This window comes from Channa argus, chromosome 2 (assembly GCF_033026475.1).
Source record: "Channa argus isolate prfri chromosome 2, Channa argus male v1.0, whole genome shotgun sequence".
Lineage (NCBI taxonomy): Eukaryota > Metazoa > Chordata > Actinopteri > Anabantiformes > Channidae > Channa > Channa argus.
The window spans coordinates 26973300-26990920 of NC_090198.1; the positions used below are offsets into that span (position 1 = coordinate 26973300).

The 17621-nt window shown below is 39.3% G+C and overlaps 2 protein-coding genes across 2 annotated transcripts; both read left to right on the plus strand.

The window, feature by feature from the left end:
• The first annotated feature begins 264 nt into the window (after nucleotides 1-264).
• psmb1 (proteasome 20S subunit beta 1) lies at nucleotides 265-3456 on the plus strand. The gene is made up of 6 exons (XM_067488401.1): nucleotides 265-465; nucleotides 855-962; nucleotides 1600-1681; nucleotides 2227-2356; nucleotides 2645-2751; nucleotides 2908-3456. Exons 1-6 carry the CDS (start codon nucleotides 365-367, stop codon nucleotides 3091-3093), a joined length of 714 nt encoding a protein of 237 aa, XP_067344502.1. The 5' UTR covers nucleotides 265-364; the 3' UTR covers nucleotides 3094-3456.
• Nucleotides 3457-4685: 1229 nt separating this feature from the next.
• Nucleotides 4686-17514, plus strand: smyd2a (SET and MYND domain containing 2a). The gene is made up of 12 exons (XM_067488342.1): nucleotides 4686-4975; nucleotides 6754-6817; nucleotides 7700-7810; nucleotides 8199-8259; nucleotides 9146-9273; nucleotides 10685-10752; nucleotides 11729-11831; nucleotides 11971-12081; nucleotides 12717-12837; nucleotides 13049-13223; nucleotides 14285-14393; nucleotides 14499-17514. Exons 1-12 carry the CDS (start codon nucleotides 4803-4805, stop codon nucleotides 14580-14582), a joined length of 1308 nt encoding a protein of 435 aa, XP_067344443.1. The 5' UTR covers nucleotides 4686-4802; the 3' UTR covers nucleotides 14583-17514.
• Nucleotides 17515-17621: the final 107 nt, after the last annotated feature.

The following is a 17621-nucleotide window of genomic DNA, read 5'->3' on the forward strand; positions in this document are numbered from 1 at the left end:
AGGTTGTGTCAGTAGTGTGAATTGTGAATATGAAACACTGCCTGTTAACAATGTTAGGTTAAAGATGATTTAAATATGGTTTATATTTATGTATATATTTTCTTAATATTACAAAATAATCCATGCTGATGTATATTATACGCGTCCTTTTTGTAAATAAGAGTCTTCCGCTGAGAAACTTTGAACGTCCTTGTTTATGTAGTGGGGTTCCGGCCGCTACAGGGGGCGCTCTCTCGTGGAGAGCAGCTGGACAAACGGGGTAGGATGACAGTAGAAGAAGAGACTGCCATATTGCAGTGATACAGCGAGTTTACTCTTTGGGTTACTGAACTAAATCTTCGACAGTTAGCGTTCTCTAGTTAAGATGCTTTCAGCGCAGACTTTTGGAGATAATGGGAAGATGAAAGAATATCATTACACTGGTCCAGTAGAGCACCGGTTCTCACCCTATGCTTTTAACGGAGGGTGAGTGTAATTTATGTCCATCCTGTGTTAGCCTCCTAGCTAACATTTACACCATATCGCACTGGACCGTGTTAACAAGCTAATGTGCTTAACGTTAGCAAACTGAAACAAAACAAACCTTAACTTAATCCCTGCTCCATGAAGAGGGCAACGTTTCTTTGTCCAAGGTGTATAGACACCTTATTTTATCTCACTGCACTAATTAACGTTGTAAACTATATCTCAAATTAGGTAAAAACAGAAAATGTGTGAATTCCACAGTTTCAGTTTCGAATCTATAACGTTAGCTTAGCTTTCTAGCTTCTGTCCGGGACAATAGTAAAATGAACATTTTTCCTTTTTGGGGTGTTTGTTTATGAAATGAACAAGCCAAGTTTGTTTCTCCTTAGGACTGTACTAGCGGTTGCCGGAGAAGACTTCGCGATCGTTGCCTCAGATACAAGGCTGAGTGAAGGCTACTCAATCCACAGCCGGGACTCACCGAAATGCTACAAGCTGTAAGTGTGCACAGTCATTCACCTGTCCTGTCAAGGAAGGGCATGTCTTTGTTTTAAACATTGGGTTGAAAACCATTTATATATATTTTTTATTTAAGTAGCAAAACGTATTACTATTTGTAAGACAGGAAAATGTTGCAACACCCTGCTTCCAGTTTTGTTTACGGTGATTTCTTGGACCAGTGTCTTGTTTAATAATGGTAAATTGTCTTTATCCAAAGCGCTTTACATTGTTGCTTAATAGTCACCTATTCACACACAAACGTCAGTGATGGGTAGATATGAAACTGAGGTTCATGGACGACTAATTTTTAATACTGAGCTATAGCCGCCACATTGATATCTTAAATTAACCAAGTCTTTTTGAAGTTTTCCATCTGCCATGGCTTATCATTGAGCAGGCAAGAGGGATTGTCACAAATGGCACTGTTCACAAATCTCTTCTCTGTCCTGGGCTCAAGACTGTCTAGTTACACTCTTATGATAGATTTTGCCTTCCTGACCAGCTGGTTCATTTGGCTGCACTCGCTACTAAAGACCAATGAGGCACATAATTACCTCACAAATCTGGATTAACTGAATAATACTGTGCTGTAAATGTCACTTATTTATTTATTTATTCATTTATTTTTAACAGGACAGACACAACCGTCATCGGATGCAGTGGTTTCCATGGCGACTGCCTAACTCTGACAAAAATCATTGATGCTAGGTTAAAGGTGGGTTTGCGCAGCCATGCTGTTGTTTGTTATGTTTTGACAGTGGAATCCAAGAATCCAAGATGTAATGTGTCTTCTAGTCTTGTAATGATGAAATTTGTCAAGTTTGAATTATTCTATAAATCAATCAGCTTTGCATTATGGCTGTTTGATCTGAGGGATAATTGCATAAGGATCAACTTTCTTATTGCAGTTAAGGGTCTATGTGGTTACAGACACTTTAACTTCTTCATTCATATTTATGTAATGCATCATATGTTTTGTAATGTCATGATTAGAAGATATTAATTACATTACCGTATAACCTTCATAGCTTACATCTCTTTTTGCAGGTGTAAGTTTTCATTTATGATGTTGTCTTTCTAGTACCTAAATTTTCTCAGTTATTTTCTCTTTATATCACACTATCATGTTGGTCATATATTTTATCAGACCGAAGCACCAGTGGTAAATCTTAAGCCATCTGAGTGAAACAGGTTTCTGAGGTATGGTATCATCTGCTGCTGCTTCTCTGACATGAACTAGTGTTTCTTCTTCACTCTCAGATGTACAAACACTCGAACAATAAGATAATGACCAGTGGAGCCATTGCAGCCATGTTGTCCACCATCCTGTACAGCAGGCGGTTCTTCCCTTACTATGTGTACAACATCATCGGAGGCCTGGATGAGGAGGGTAGGTACATCTACAGTGTCATGGTTGTCAAAAGAAACAGAGCTTAACTACAGCAAGTCAAACATGTAAATGCACAAAATCCCATACAGACTTTGGCAGTCGTCAACATTTACATCACGGATACTGTAGTGGAAATAAATGTTAGGATGTTATGACATGAACTGCTGGTCGGAAGAAGTTTCCTGGTAAAATCTAAGTTAAAATTTGGGTAGTATTCATTTTGATAGATGGAAGATGTAAAGCTTTTTTACAAATTTTCTTTAACAGTTTGTAATATCTGTATTATAGGCAAGGGTGCAGTGTACAGCTTTGATCCAGTGGGTTCCTATCAGCGGGACACCTACAAGGCTGGAGGATCAGCAAGTGCCATGCTACAGCCACTACTTGACAACCAGGTAGATACGTGCACATGCTTACTAACCTCTTGTAGCCATAATCCCGCTATTTATTAGCGTAACGTATGCAGTCAAACAGACATACAGTTCTCGTGCTAGGTTTCCTTACTTTGGCAGAACACTGACTGGTTCTTTCTGATGTTCCTTTTTTTTAAGATTGGTTTTAAGAACATGGAGGGTGTGCAGCATCTCCCTCTGACTCAGGACAAGGCAGTACAGCTGGTCAAAGATGTCTTCATCTCAGCTGCAGAAAGAGATGTGTATACCGGAGATGCCCTTAGGATCTGCATCATCACTAAGGACGGCGTTAAAGAGGAGACTATACCGCTGAGGAAAGACTAAGGAAGTCTGCCTCTGCTATTCTCCTTTGTTCAGTTCGGTCCATATTCAACCTGTTGTTTTGCTCCTTACGTGCTAAAAGAGGGGTGTTGATCCAAAAGTCGCTTCCAGTCCGATTTGTACCGAAGAGCTGATTTGTCTTTCAGTTCATTTTCCATTTTATTATCTCCTCCTGCTTTCCACAACTATTCTCCTCCCATTTTCATTATTAAATAGCTCTTGTGGAGAAGAAACCTGATTCTCGATCAGCACTCCTGTTCTGAGAAGCAGGTTTTCACATACCTACACTCTGCCTGCCTTTTGGAAAGACACATGCTCTGCTTTTGATTTTTACATTCTTAATAAATGTAAAGAACTGAAAACCCAGATTCTCTTCTCTTATTTATTGCACATGCTCACGTGACTTACTGCTTTGTTTTTTTTTCATCCCAAATTAGCAAAATGAGTATTATTTCATACATGAGATTCAGGAGATTAAACAATATATTTTTTTTCCACATTCATGATTGCATAAAAATTTTTTACTACAGCTGTATCAGCATCTTAGTATTAAATATACATACGGTGATGAAAGTGAGAATAAGGTATTAAAATGTAGGGAAAAACCAGACGTAACTAAGTACATTTACTGAAATGCTGTACTACGGTTTTGATGTCCTTGTCCTTCCATCTTAATTCAGAATGAAAGGTTCTCACCTTTAATCTACATAAATTAAACTTGAACTCGACATTTAGCTTTTTGCAGAAACCTTGGGGATACAGTTTAAGATTAGAATTGCACATTCATGTTATCAACGAAGTTCCATTAAATACACGTTTCATCATGTTTGCACTTTGATTACTCTTTTCCCTTGAACTGTATGTGCTTAGAGGAGTGAAGATGGTGCACAACTGGCAAAGTTCTTCACCAGAGGCATGCATGAAATAGTTTGAGGCCATGCTGTGAAAATTTACTGTATCTTTGAATAGCCAGCAGGCAGTTTTGCATGTTGGATTTAGTAGGTGTTTTTTGTTTAAATTTTGTTTATTTGATCACAAACATGAAGCAGCTTAAAGCAATCACGTTCAGATGTTTTAATTGTTTTAGCGGTTCGTATTTAAGGACTTCACCTTTGAATTACCAATACAAAGCCAGACTCGTGCCAAAATGAAAATGAAAAATTAACCTGTAACTTTGACAGAACAAGTCCTTAAACCCAAACTTGCAAAAGTGCAGGGAGAGCTGGAATAAAAGGTAGCAAGACACCTTAATCTGAATACTTCCTTGTCTAGCAGTGGCTCTCAATCCTGCTCTTCAAGGACCCCTGCCCCACCTGTTTTCTAATGAACCCTGCACTACCCTCTGCTGATCTCCTCGATCCCGTTTGTTTAGTCAACGCATTCATTTTATTTTTCACCATGCCATGATCTGAGATGATGTCTTCCAGCTTCTAATTGACCAAAAACATGGAGGTAATCAGCAAAACAAGCAGAGCAGGGGTCTTTGAGGACAGGTGTGAAGGGCCTGGTACCTAAAGATGTGGTGGTCTCTTGGTGCTGCAGGGCTGTGCTGTCGCCTCTCCAGCAGGGGGCGATGTGAGCCCTACCGGACACACAGATGACCCGGGGAGGAAGAAGCCGCTCAGCCAGGAGCTGATTACAGCATTCAGTAGACACGAGTGGTGGTGGACGGTAGTATGTGACTGAACTGGAGACCGGAAACAGAAAGAACCATGAAGAATGAAGGTATAGATGGGACGGAAAGGTTCCAGAGCCCGGGCAGAGGCAGGGGGCTGCGGGCGGTGCGGCAGTTCGCGGTGGGGGAGCTGGTGTTCGCCTGCCCTGCCTACTCCTTCGTGCTGACGGTGAATGAGAGGGGAGCGCACTGTGAGCACTGCTTCACCAGGTAAAACTCCCCCTAAGACGGCTGAAAAACACTCGTCGGTTGCAGGCAGCTTATCAGCGTAGTTTAAAACAAACCAGCGTCAATAACGTGTCCAGCTAGCAGCGTTACCCAGCTGGGTTAGCTCGGAAGCCCCCGGACATCCACCAGCTGCTGTAGACCGAAATGGGTCAGTGCGGACAAGCCGCTCACCTGACTGACTCTGCAGCATCTGTTTGTGGCAGAAAAGTCTAAAAAAAAAAAAAAAAATACAAGAAGCTTAAGTTGCATCCCTACAGTCCAGAGAAAAATACTTTATTAACTTAACCTTTTAGACGTTGAGCTAGCATTCAAGCATATAAACTACCTAAAAATAAGTTTTATTGTGATTATATTTTGCATGGCAGCTATCTTCAGCAGCAGCAGGTGATAATAGACAGTCTAGAATAATGCAATAATGACTATAGACCGAATATGTACATATAAACATTTTCATATATATGCATAAAGGTGGCGATTACTTAAGTACGAACATTGCAAAATAATGCATTTGCATATGAAGGATAACGTGCTGACGTGTTTTAGCGGCTTGTGCGATGTGTGTAAAAATGCAAATGCAGTAATCATTTAGTGATCATTGGAAGAGTAACGTGAATTGCAGTTAGTTCTTTTCCAGTCTGTACTTGCACCGGTAACATTGTAGGATGTGGAGTGGTTAGAAAGACCAGCCTACATGACTCAGAGAGTTCTGACATGTGTCAGTGTGTGTAGGCACGTTGGGTCGAAAACATTACCGAATGTTAAAATGCAGTGCACTGTTGTCCTACTATGACACTCTTTGCTCCGGTCTTTAGTGTTCAATTAACTCTGTTTTACACTTCCACCCACGCACTTTTATACACACACGTGTCAGACCCAAGCTGCTGTTCAGGTTTGCAGAGCAGTAAAAGGTTAGAGTGCTAAATATAGGTTTCCATGTGTCCCAAAGGGGGATTCAACAGATGAGAAGGCCAAGAATGCACATGTGCATTGGTGGGCTGCTTATATACAGTCATAAACACTGAGTCTGTATGTGTGAATGCACTTTTTTTTAAAAACTATGAATCCATGGGTTTGTGGGAAGACTGCGTCACTTACACAGGACAACCAGTATTAACCCTGGAAAACACAGTTCTGCTCGCAGGAGAGAAACCTTAAATCCACTGGGAGCTGAGTAGGTGAAGGTGGGGATGCAGAGCTAGAGTGAAGCGTGGAGAAAACCGAGATGTTACAGACCTTGCTTGCCTCCCATCATTACGGGGAATGTAAGATCAGTCAGCACTGATGATAATTCATGCTTTTAAGAAAACATGACTGAATGAACCCAGTCCTTACACACTTGTAAGTTTAGATGATTTTCTGCTGGTAAGAGGTAAACATTGGCTGTTCCACCCATGAAGTGAGGAGGAATGCTGCCATTGGAGTTCTTAGTCTCTACAGCTTCCAGGAAATGTAAGTGACCCAGATAATTACACAACCTAAAGGCACCTATCAATTTTGTGTGGTTCTTTGGCTCTGTCTGTATTTGTATTGCATTTATTCGTACCTAATTGTTTCTGTTGTGGTCACTTTCACTGTAAGTTCTTCTCTGATGCTGTGGCACCTTCATTTTTTTCCCTCCTGGGATAAATAATATGTTATCCAACCAAATTGATCGAAAAGGTTGAATTTGGAATCAGGTAAAACAGTCTCATCGGATGAGGGTGCACTCTGTCTTATTTCACACAGCTGGACGAATGTTTTGTACCTTCATGTCATTACAGGAGAGAAGATCTTTTTAAATGTGGCAAATGTAAGCAGGCCTACTACTGCAATGTTGACTGTCAGGTAAGCTTTCTGCTTTGGTTTCCCTGTGTCAGTGTTCACAATAAACAGATCGAACTGCCCATGAATATATTCTACTGCCAACAGTGCTATATTTTTAATATGGCTGTATCTCTCTTTAATTGTTTTGGTCTATTTCTTGTCATTTACAAAGAACAGAGAAGGACAAAGGACAAAATGAATGAGAAAAGGAAACTACCTAAACAGTTTCCTCAAATTTGTCATTTGCTTTGCCAAAGATCAAATTAAAGATATTTGTTTCAGTTGGACCTTGACCAGACATTGAGAACACCTTCGGCACGTGTTCGGGCTGCTGTTGCTATGACGATCAAGTCCATCCTTGCGCTGCCTCTGTCTAGATTTAGGTTTATGGCACAAAATACACTTGGTGCACTCCAGTGAAAAAGAGAGGGATGAAGTATTAAGATTGTTTACTTAAGTAAAACTATAAATAGCTCATTGTATAAATAGAAAACTACTAGTAAAGGTCCTGCATTAAAAATTGTATTTAAGAAAAAGTGCCAGACATAATTAATGTGCATATGTACAAATTTTTTTTAATATTATGTTTTATATTATTGGATTATGATTTGTAAAGCATACGTAATGCATTATTTTGCTTTTAAAATATTTTAATTTTGCAGCTGGTGCTGGCTAAAGCTAATTTTAATTACTTTTATCTTTACTAGTTACTTTATATAGTAGATGTGTAGATGAGAGAATTTCTTTTGGGATCAGTCTCCTCCCAACATGTAATAATATGTCCAAATTCATCAGATTTGTATTATTCATCAAAATCTGCAATGCAACTACAAGCTACAGCTGCTATATCTCCCTGTGACATGAATTTTCTTTCCTCCTTTGTTTGTTGGGATATGTGTGCAGAGAGGTGACTGGCCCATGCACAAGGTGGAGTGTGTAGCCATGTGTGCTTATGGGGAAAACTGGTGTCCATCAGAAACTGTCAGACTGGTGGCCAGGATTATCATGAAACAGGTAAAGGTGTTCTTTTTTCTTTTCTTCATGGGGAACAATGTAGTGTGTAAAGGAAGTGATTAACATGAAGAAGGAGAATAATGTTGTATCACAAAATAAGTCAAATAAATGGTGCAAGCAAATGCATAAAACAACAGAGGCTTAAATTGAATTGTTGGTCTGAACGTTTTTCTGCTGACATGCAGTCATGCTCAGTTGTGCTGCTTGATTAATAAATATCGTTTTAGTGACTTTCTAAAAAGAACATTAAGTCTTTAAAAAACCATTAGTTTATGTATAGTAAAAAAAAATAGTAGCGCTAAAAGGGAAATGTTATGTTCTTTTATATTTTGTACTTATTTGGAGATCATATCTATCATATTTATCTCGTGTGTCCTTTTTGATGCAGAGAGTCACAGCAGAGCGCACTCCTTCAGAAAGGCTGCTACTCCTCACAGAGTTTGAATCCCGTAAGTACGTGTATGAACAAGTGAGTGTGTTTAGGTACATGTGTGCACTTCTAGATACGTGGTGTGTGCATGCACGTCTGTGTGTGTGTGTAAGATCTTCCTCCCTCTGCAGTTATATGTACAGCAGTGTCTATTAATATGCTCCGCCGTAGCCTCGAGTCCTCGTTCTGTCTCCTTAATTCAATCCAAATCTGCTCAACACTGGGACTCAAATCCCCAGCTTCTGGGTGCTGTAATTTTATGTTCTTCTCCATCCTTTAATAACTTCTGCCACATTGCCCTTTAGCAAAGTACGCATCCCTTTTCTCTGTGACCGTGCTGAGGCACACATGTCCCATATTGAACATTATTTGCAAGCAGAGAAGCAAGAAAATTAGGTGTTGAAGACAAACGCCAGGCAGCTCCCAGTGGCCTAATGATAAAGTCGATGTGTGTTTGCCAAAATTAAAACACAAGGCAGCGTTCACTCTCAGCGCCCGCAAACTGTTTTCTCCGCTCCACTGGTTGTCATCATTAAGTGTGAGCTTCTGTTGTCAAATGGTCACATGTGTCATCAAAGGATTGTCACAGAATTAGCTTTCACACCTGTCTCAAAGTGTTCACAAAGCAAATCTGTGGCCAGTTGCTGCCTGTTGGCCACCAGTCTGTGTCAGTTTGTGTGAGTGACGTTGACATGTGTGCTATAGTAGTCGTATATTCTACACTTGTGAAAATGTATTACTTCTCCCCTGAAGTTGTGTGATGATAGTGATGACAAACAGCAACAAAACATACTGAAAACTTTCCGATGAACTAGTCAAATCCAAACTTTTTCTCTGAACTCTATTGTTTTTTTGCCCTTTCTACCACATTTGTATTGTTTATGTGTTTTATTCCCTCTTATCAGATTTAGATAAGATGGACAGTGAGAAAGAGGAGATGAATCAGGCAGACATGGCAGCGCTGCATCACTTCTACTCCAGATACATTCGAGACCTCCCCAGCAAGCAGGCTCTCACTGAGCTTTTTGCACAGGTGAAATTGTTTAACACTTTAATTGCAACCACTAATTACACCTACAGGCAGTTGCCTTTCTTTACTGTAGAGCTTTGAAGACAGCAGTGGTCTGTGGCTGTTACATTATCAGCCATTTCTTTCCAGCTCCCACGCAGCAATCGTAGTGTGCTTAAAGTTACAACATGCAACTTAAGCTAACACTAGCATGACACCTGAAATCAATACATTCTGCTCCACTTTGTGTCTGGGTCACAGGAGGCTGTGGCTGCCCTTCTCAAGATTACGATACGTTTTGGAGCGTATTTCTGCAAAAGAATATTCAAACAAGTTGCACACTGTCGCCTCAACATAACCTAAATCTAGTCATGAGACAATAGGGGACAATAAAGTATATTCTGTTCTATTTTATGTCCTGTACTACTGAGTTATTGAATCGTGATCTGTGGAGTTCGGTTAGAGTGAACAAGCAGTTGTTTTGAAAAGCGTATTAGCTGCCAGAAGACAGGAGCGTGTTTGCGATACTCACGTATAGATTGTATAACTCAGGGAATTAATTAAGGCAGTAACTGTTTCCTGTCTGGCTGTGAAAGCTTTAAGGAAAAAAATGTGAACCAGATTCAACTTTGCCTCCACTTCAGACCATGTCATCTTTACTGGGTCTGCCTTGCATTTTTTCACACAGAGTGAAACTGTAGTCAGTATAAGGCCGAAACAGGTGCTTGTGTCACCGATGCCATCTCCTGTGACTGCAGAGAGAGTTTTTTTTATGGAAGCAAAACATTCTGAAAGTGACTGTGACTCTATTGGTATTTTAATTTTTATTTTATACACTGAGCACTTTGTTCACTGTAAAACATAATTATGTTTATAAAATGTTTCAATCTTCCAGCAGGAATCTGCAGATTCTCCTTAAATATAGTTTTGCTATAACTTCTACTAACACGAACAGTCGTTGGTTTTCCTTGTTCGATGACAGGCTGCAACTGTAGACATACATACAAAGTATTTAGACTCGCGTTGTGCAAATATAGCACGTTTGAATGTAGACTCTGCCTCACAACTTAATGCTTGTGTTCACACATCTTTGCATCTTCTTTCCTATTCTGCACTTGTTGGTAAATCACTAGAGCACACCAGGATATGTATTACACAGGAAAAGACACACAGACACACACAAAGATCCTGTCCAACTCTATTGCATTAAGCTGTTTAATTTGATCTGTCTGTCACTGTTCCCTTTCTCTCTATGTTACACCAGTGGAAACGAGCCTCTTTGGCTTCCTTTATCTATTCTCAAGGCTATATTTGATTTCCACTACTGGATTTCTTCCTCCTCTGTGGAGGTGGTGTTACAGCACAGTCGAGGGTGATGCAAGATGTATTTCAATATTACTCAGACTATTGCTGTGTCTCTGTTTGTGTCTTCCAGGTTAACTGTAATGGTTTTACCATAGAGGATGAGGAACTCTCCCATCTGGGATCAGCTCTTTTTCCCGAGTAAGTTGCCCATGTCTGTCCCTGTAGTTCACTTCTTGCATTGATTAAACTGGGAAATGCAGTGCGATGTGTTAAAGGGCAGAATTGGTGGCTTTTTAGTTTGTTTTTTTTCTAAATTCTGCCTTCCTGAAAGCTAAAACTAACAATGAACTACATCTGCTCACTCTACGGTTTGTGAATCCAAAGCCTTGCTTGACTTATTCTACTCTTGTCCAAAGCATTATAAAAGGCACCTCAGTATTGATTTGTCTTTTTTTGAAAAATGAGTTTGATATGCTAGTGAAGGGGCAGTGACGCATCAGCTGTTGCTCTAATGTCTCCTGCTTTCAGCATCAGAAAAGATCAGAACAATCCTATAAACAACTGTAATGCAAAATCGATGTTATCAAATGTGGTGTGACAAATTAGTGGAGTTGTGAAAGTGACACACGTGCACTTGAATGTTTCTTCTCAGCCCTCTGAGCCCTTTTTTCTTTGTTCCTTTTTTTTTTTTTAAATAGACTGGCCACACATTTCTCAAAATGAATTAAAATGTCATGCAGTACAGCAGTGAGGTTTACTGATATATCTTTAATAGTTTTCCACAACCAATGGAGCTTTACAACAGAAAAGCTAAACCAGGCTGTGGATTCAAAGAGTAAATGCAACTCATGGTTAGTTTTAGTTTCTGTGTGTAAGAATGTAAAAATAACAACTTTATGTACTATGAAGTTTTAATAAAAATGCAATTGTTCCCTTCCCCCTCTCTGCCTCCTTATATCCACATTCAGCCTTCTGCTCAGTTTCTCACTGTTTTGGGAAAAGCGTAATTTCATATAATTATGGAACAGTTTGTACCGTTTGTTCTTTCTTTTTATAGTCAGGGTAGCATACACATAAGCCCTCAAAGCTGCTAAATATAATGCATTTATTACAATTTTCAGATTATTACCACTGTTTTTTTTTTTAAGCTTCTGTCTTCTTCTCCTCCTTGCAGTGTAGCACTGATGAACCACAGCTGTAGCCCTAATGTCATTGTGACCTATAAAGGCACATTGGCTGAGGTCAGAGCTGTGAAAGAGATAAATCCTGGAGAGGAGGTAAGAAAACATGGGACTCATTTTGCAACAGATGCTTCTGGGTGACAGGGATGTTTATCACACAATTTTCTTTTAAATTACACTCAATTAAGTTTTTTTTTTTTTTTTTTTTTTTTTTTTAAACAATACCCCCCCTCAGATCTTTAATAGCTACATAGACCTGCTCTATCCAACGGAGGACAGGAAAGAGAGGTTGTTAGATTCCTACTTCTTCACATGCCAGTGTACTGAGTGCACCACTAAATCTAAGGTAACATTCACTTCTCTCTGAAACTCATGCTGTTTACCATTTATAGCAGAGTTTGTTTTTTTTTTCTGGTTAAAGGTCAAGTTGTTTACATTACCAATGTACAAAAAACTTTTTAAAGGTACTGCATTTTTTTTTTACATTTCAACTTACATTCTCCCAACCCTATACTACCTAATAATATTTTTGGTCCTTTTGGCTTATCAGTTCAGGGTCACCACTGCGGATCATTGTCCGCATGTTGATTCTGCACAGTTTTTGCCCCAGATGCCCTTCCTGACGCAACCCTCCCTAATTTCTACCGGGCTTGGACCGGCACTGCACAGCTGGGGGTGGGAATGGGCTATTGGGGGTTTAGTGTCTTGCCCGGAGACACTTATAGCCGGGACCGGGGATCGAACTACTGACCCTGTGGTCCGTGGACGACTACCTTACCAACTTAGCAGTTTGCTGAAAGGACAAGACAAAAAACCCACACATTTTGGTGCTTATTCAATGTAAATTGTGGCTAAATTCATCGCGACACTGTTCTAGGCTCTGTAAGGCTGTAATTCTTTTTACACCTAGAAGCTGTAAAGGATCTTATGTGCATCACTGTATGACTGTTTCTTATGTTGTGTCAATCCATCTCTCTCTAGGACAAAGCAAAAATGGAAATCAGGAAGCTGAATTCTCCACCGGAGCCTGAAGAAATCCAGTCCATGGTCTGTTACGCCAAGAATGTCATTGAGGAGTTTAGGAAAGCCAAACACTACAAGAATATCCTCTTCTTCTGTTTATAATTGAAGTTCCCCGAACTCCATCCCTGTGGTTTTTGTCTTACTCTTGTGCCCCCGTTTACTCTGAGACAATATCTGTCTTTCAATTTGACTTGTTTCTTTCTTTATCATTAACAACCATCACTTGCGTCACTTCTCAACCTCCTCCCGTTTTTTTCACATCATGTATCATTATTTCTTGACTCTGGCACCTCCCAGTGAACTGCTGGAGATGTGTGAGCTGAGCCTGGAGAAGATGGGGGCTATATTTGCAGACACCAATGTCTACATGTTGCACATGATGTATCAGGCCATGGGTGTCTGTCTCTACATGCAGGACTGGGACGGAGCTATGAGCTATGGGGAGAAGATAGTTCAGCCTTATAGGTAAATTATTCTGTGTCTGTTGTTCAGCAGCAGAGACGGTCACAGGCGAATCATAAAGCTGTGTAAACAGGTTCAATGAGCAAGTGGGCTCGTGGCTCCTCAGTAAAGAGAAACGTTGATCTTACTTTTTCAGAGCTGTGGTCTGGAATAATGTAAAGGCATCAACACAGTGGTCTGTCTTTAAACTTCAGTTGAGGGGAAACCCAAATCGTTGCTAATCAATTTTCATGCTAATAAAAGTACAAAACTAAAATCTTTCATTTGCAAATCAATTCAGCTTCAGTACTTTATAGTAAATCAGTACTTTATAGAAACCCATTTGCCAGCAGTTACAGCTTTGATTCTTTTTGGGTAAGTCTTTGGCTCACTTCGTGCACCAACATGGAGCTTGTATGTAGCTTGTTCAACTATGCAGAGTCAATTAAGTTTGCCATAGCTTGACTTAAGTCACGACTACATATACAATGTGGAGAGATTTCCGCTGATAGTTGAGTTGGTTGGTTCGTGCCACGTGTCCTGGGTTCAAGTCCAGCAGTGCACCTTTGCTGTATGTCAAAAACCTACATTTTCTGTCTCCTCTGCACTGTTGTCTATCATTTAAAGGCAAAAAGCAAGTTGTAGTACTAAGTACATGGCAAAAAAAGTTATAGTAGCTGATAATGTTTAGTTTAAATAGTATACATCTGCACAAGTAACTAAGAACTATAGCTGTCAAATAAATGTAATGGAGTAAAAAGTACAATGTTAGTGGAGTAAAAGTAATATAAAATAAAAATACCCCATTAAAGTACAAGCATCTCAAAATACAATACTTAAATGTAGTACGTTGCGCGACACCTCTGCAACACCTTACATCGTGTTCTTTCTCTGTGCTCTCAAATGTTATGCTGTTAAACACATTTTACCTCTGAGACATAAAAGTCATATCTTCTGCAGTATTATAAACTTACAGCTTCATATGTTTTGAGCTTTAATAGCACTACAAATAAACCTCATGTAACCTCTTTGTTCCTCTCATGTTCAGTGCTTATCTTGATATAGAAATTCTGTTCTTTCTACAGTGTTCATTACCCAGCCTACTCTCTGAATGTGGCGTCTATGTATCTGAAACTGGGACGTCTTTATTTGGGGTTGGAAAAGAAGACTCAAGGAGTAAAAGCTCTAAAGAAGGTACATTTAAAGACATACGGTCTGTATTCATATGCTTATGAAGGCATCTATGTTATAAAAGTTGATTGACTGTCATAGTAAGGGTGTCTTTTTTCCTTCTTCTAGGCGTTAGCCATCATGGAGGTGGCTCATGGCAAAGATCACCATTATGTAGCAGAAGTCAAACGAGAAATTGAGGAGCAGAAGTAAAGGAGGTGAAGCAGGAGCAGCCAAAATATTAGAGAGAAACCTCTAAAAGCAACAACAACACACATCGCAACTGCATGGCATGCATCTTATACCTCTCTGACTTTTACTGTTTTGTTTGCCTGTTGTTTTTCCTGCCTATCTTTAGGCAAATATTCATTCATTTCCGACAGTGGCCGCCTTTTATACCTGCAGACACATTAGCATTACGCTGTATGGTATGAACAATTTTGAAACGCACACAGTTGTAACCTTGAACTTCATTTGAACAGGATGGTTTCTTGGAGCTGATGCTCATTACAAACATTTAACACCCTTATTCAAAACAGCACTGCCTTTAAAGCTGCCTTTTGGAAGAAACAAAGCAGTCAATTGGTCTGTGCTGTGGAACTGTTAAACAAAGGACATGGCTGCAGTTTTGGCTGAACACCTAATAATATAAATTCTGTGCAAAAAAAAATGGTGCGTTCAGAATGGTGATTCAGAGGGCATTGCTATTTATTTCCAGCCAGCACATTTAAATTGTAATCAAATATTCAAGAGCTTTTCTAGTTTCATAAATTTTTGTTTAAACTGTGAAAAGATGGATTTACCGTGCAGCAGGTACGCCGTAGCAACAGAGAGGACAATGCAAAGAACTATTCCTGAAGGTATAACCAGTGGTTTGATTGGCATGTCTTAAAGAACAAGAAAGAGGATTGCATATTTTATTAAGTTGTGTGGGTTTTTTTGTTTTGTTTTGTTTTTCATATGGGGCTTGTTGACCAAAAGGGCCACAGGTTTAACTGATAAGGAACCAGCTATAATCTGTATTCACAGTGTATCCTTAAATGGGGTGCTGATCTGAGACCAGCTAAGTTAAGCTGATGTTGATGTTGCCATGCCCTGACCAATGATCCTGGATCAAAGCCTAAAAGAATAATAATAATAATAATAAAAAAAAAAAAAAAAAAAAAAAAAAAAAAAAAAAAAGGCACAACGCTGTAACTTTTGTTGCATATCGTCAAGAGATACATTATTGTACCTTTTTTACAGAAGCACCAAGGATCCAGATCATCATTACCCTGGGCATGAAATCAACTTAGCAGCAGTAGGCAGAATATTGTCGTGCAGCATGACTGAGAAGAATTACTTGTCTATTTATAAGATAATGTGATCATCCTCACTATACACTTAAACTTTTCTAATAATTATAAATGGATGAAATATTCTCGGAAAAGATAGGTCTGCAATTTTCCAAGTCTGTCTTAAAACAATTGTCAAATGTCTAGAAACACTAAAATATCTTTGTGGGATCCAAACGTTCCCCCTGTTAATACAGGCTTTTAAGAGATCTTTAGAGAAATGCGTCTCGTGTTGACTGATGGACAAGAGAAAATCCACAGTCCTCTCTCAAAGAGATTGAAATGTTTTCAACTGAAGAAATAAAATTAGACACAGGAAGTGAACATCTTGCCTCTTTGCGAGACGAGATCCCCTCTTTTTACGGTTATTCTATACAGGGAAGCACACAGAGAGAACTTTCTACTCAAAGATCTCCTGCTCCCTCACATTAATTAGCTTTAGATACACATTTGATGGTGTTTGTTCACAGATGACTGTGGATTTTGTCCCCCATCACCTCCACTGTAAGGGCTTTAGAAGAACATCATAGACCAGTATGTGCAGGATGACTGGTTACAACAAGCACAGTCTGTTCCAGCGTTCACATAGACACCTCAGTTATTTTAAGACAAGTGTGAAAAATGCCAAACCTATTCTTTAATCTCTGCTTCAGCATTTAGTGTATTATTTGAACTCTTGTAAGGTACATAGCAGATTAGTTGATATACAGAAACTATTCTACCAACATGGTGACTTTTTAATGTAACTTTATGCTTAGGAGGAGTGGGTACTTGCAGCTCATAAAATCAGTGTCAGTGGTACGTTAGGCTAAAGAATATTGCATCAACATAATTTAAATGTTCCTGATTCTGAAATCATATGTAGAAGGTAAGAGCAGTTACAGCTTGTTAAACTGAAGTGTACTCTCTGAATATGATGCTATACCGAAATACCAATCTAAAGGCAACTGAACTTACTATTTTGCTATTGCTGTTTAAAAGACTTAGCATGCAGTGTGTGAATGTGTCGTTGAAAAGGTTTTTCAGATCAACACCTGGGCCTTATTTGAGGTTTATTATTGCACTTAAATTTTGTACATTTTCTGTCACTTAATGATGTCAAAAGGGCAAACATAAGCACATTTGTTCCATTTCTCTTAGTTTCAGTTGTGGCCTGCCTGCAGTCTTCACACAGTGCACTTCCAGAGGATCTAAATCCTTTTTACTTCTTAATGCACGTAGCTTTTCCCTCTTGTTTACTATGGATGCAGTCCTTTGCATCATATTAATGTGGGTTACAGACGGTTAGATATGGCTCATTGTTATGAGTTTCAAGTGGTCATACTTGTAGCAACTACCACACAGGGGACTCTTTTTGACACCTGCAAAGATGCACCTCTAAGAAATCCATTTCAGCAACTGTTCCACATCTTTATTTTTGTGAAAGTTTTTACTAAGTACCGACAGAAGAGGTTTTACAAGTCTCACAAGCCAAAAAAACATCTGAATCCTGTGTATGTGAGAACATGAACATTTCATTTCTGGTCAGACAGTAAGAAAACGCATCATCGTTTTCCAACTTTGTGATGTCATAAAAGATAAAAGCTGTGGCACAAGGATTAAAACCGTAACATCCATACTCATGCTGCACGATGAAAACCAAATGAAGACTTCTTCAGAAAGGCCACTCGACATTTTCTGCTGTTTCTGTAATAAACTGTTACTTTATCAGGCATGAATGTTATTCTATTGGAATGCATAACTGAAGTCTGAGCATATGATTCTTTCTGTACCATATCAGTGGAATTCAATAAATGATAGTAGGACACCTCTATTGCTATACTTGTTTTTCCAGAAATATTCAGCAAAAATCCTTCATGTGAAGCTGTATTTCCTGATCTCATTGAAAGACAGACGAACTTAATTCGAGACTTTTCCT

Coding starts and splice junctions, on each gene's coding strand:
- psmb1 (XM_067488401.1), top strand. CDS start 365: ATGCTTTCAGCGCAGACTTTTGGAGATAATGGGAAGATGAAAGAATAT. Junction 466..854: donor CCCTATGCTTTTAACGGAGG/GTGAGTGTAATT, acceptor GTTTCTCCTTAG/GACTGTACTAGCGGTTGCCG. Junction 2,357..2,644: donor CGGAGGCCTGGATGAGGAGG/GTAGGTACATCT, acceptor TCTGTATTATAG/GCAAGGGTGCAGTGTACAGC.
- smyd2a (XM_067488342.1), top strand. CDS start 4,803: ATGAAGAATGAAGGTATAGATGGGACGGAAAGGTTCCAGAGCCCGGGC. Junction 6,818..7,699: donor ACTGCAATGTTGACTGTCAG/GTAAGCTTTCTG, acceptor ATATGTGTGCAG/AGAGGTGACTGGCCCATGCA. Junction 13,224..14,284: donor AAGATAGTTCAGCCTTATAG/GTAAATTATTCT, acceptor TTCTTTCTACAG/TGTTCATTACCCAGCCTACT.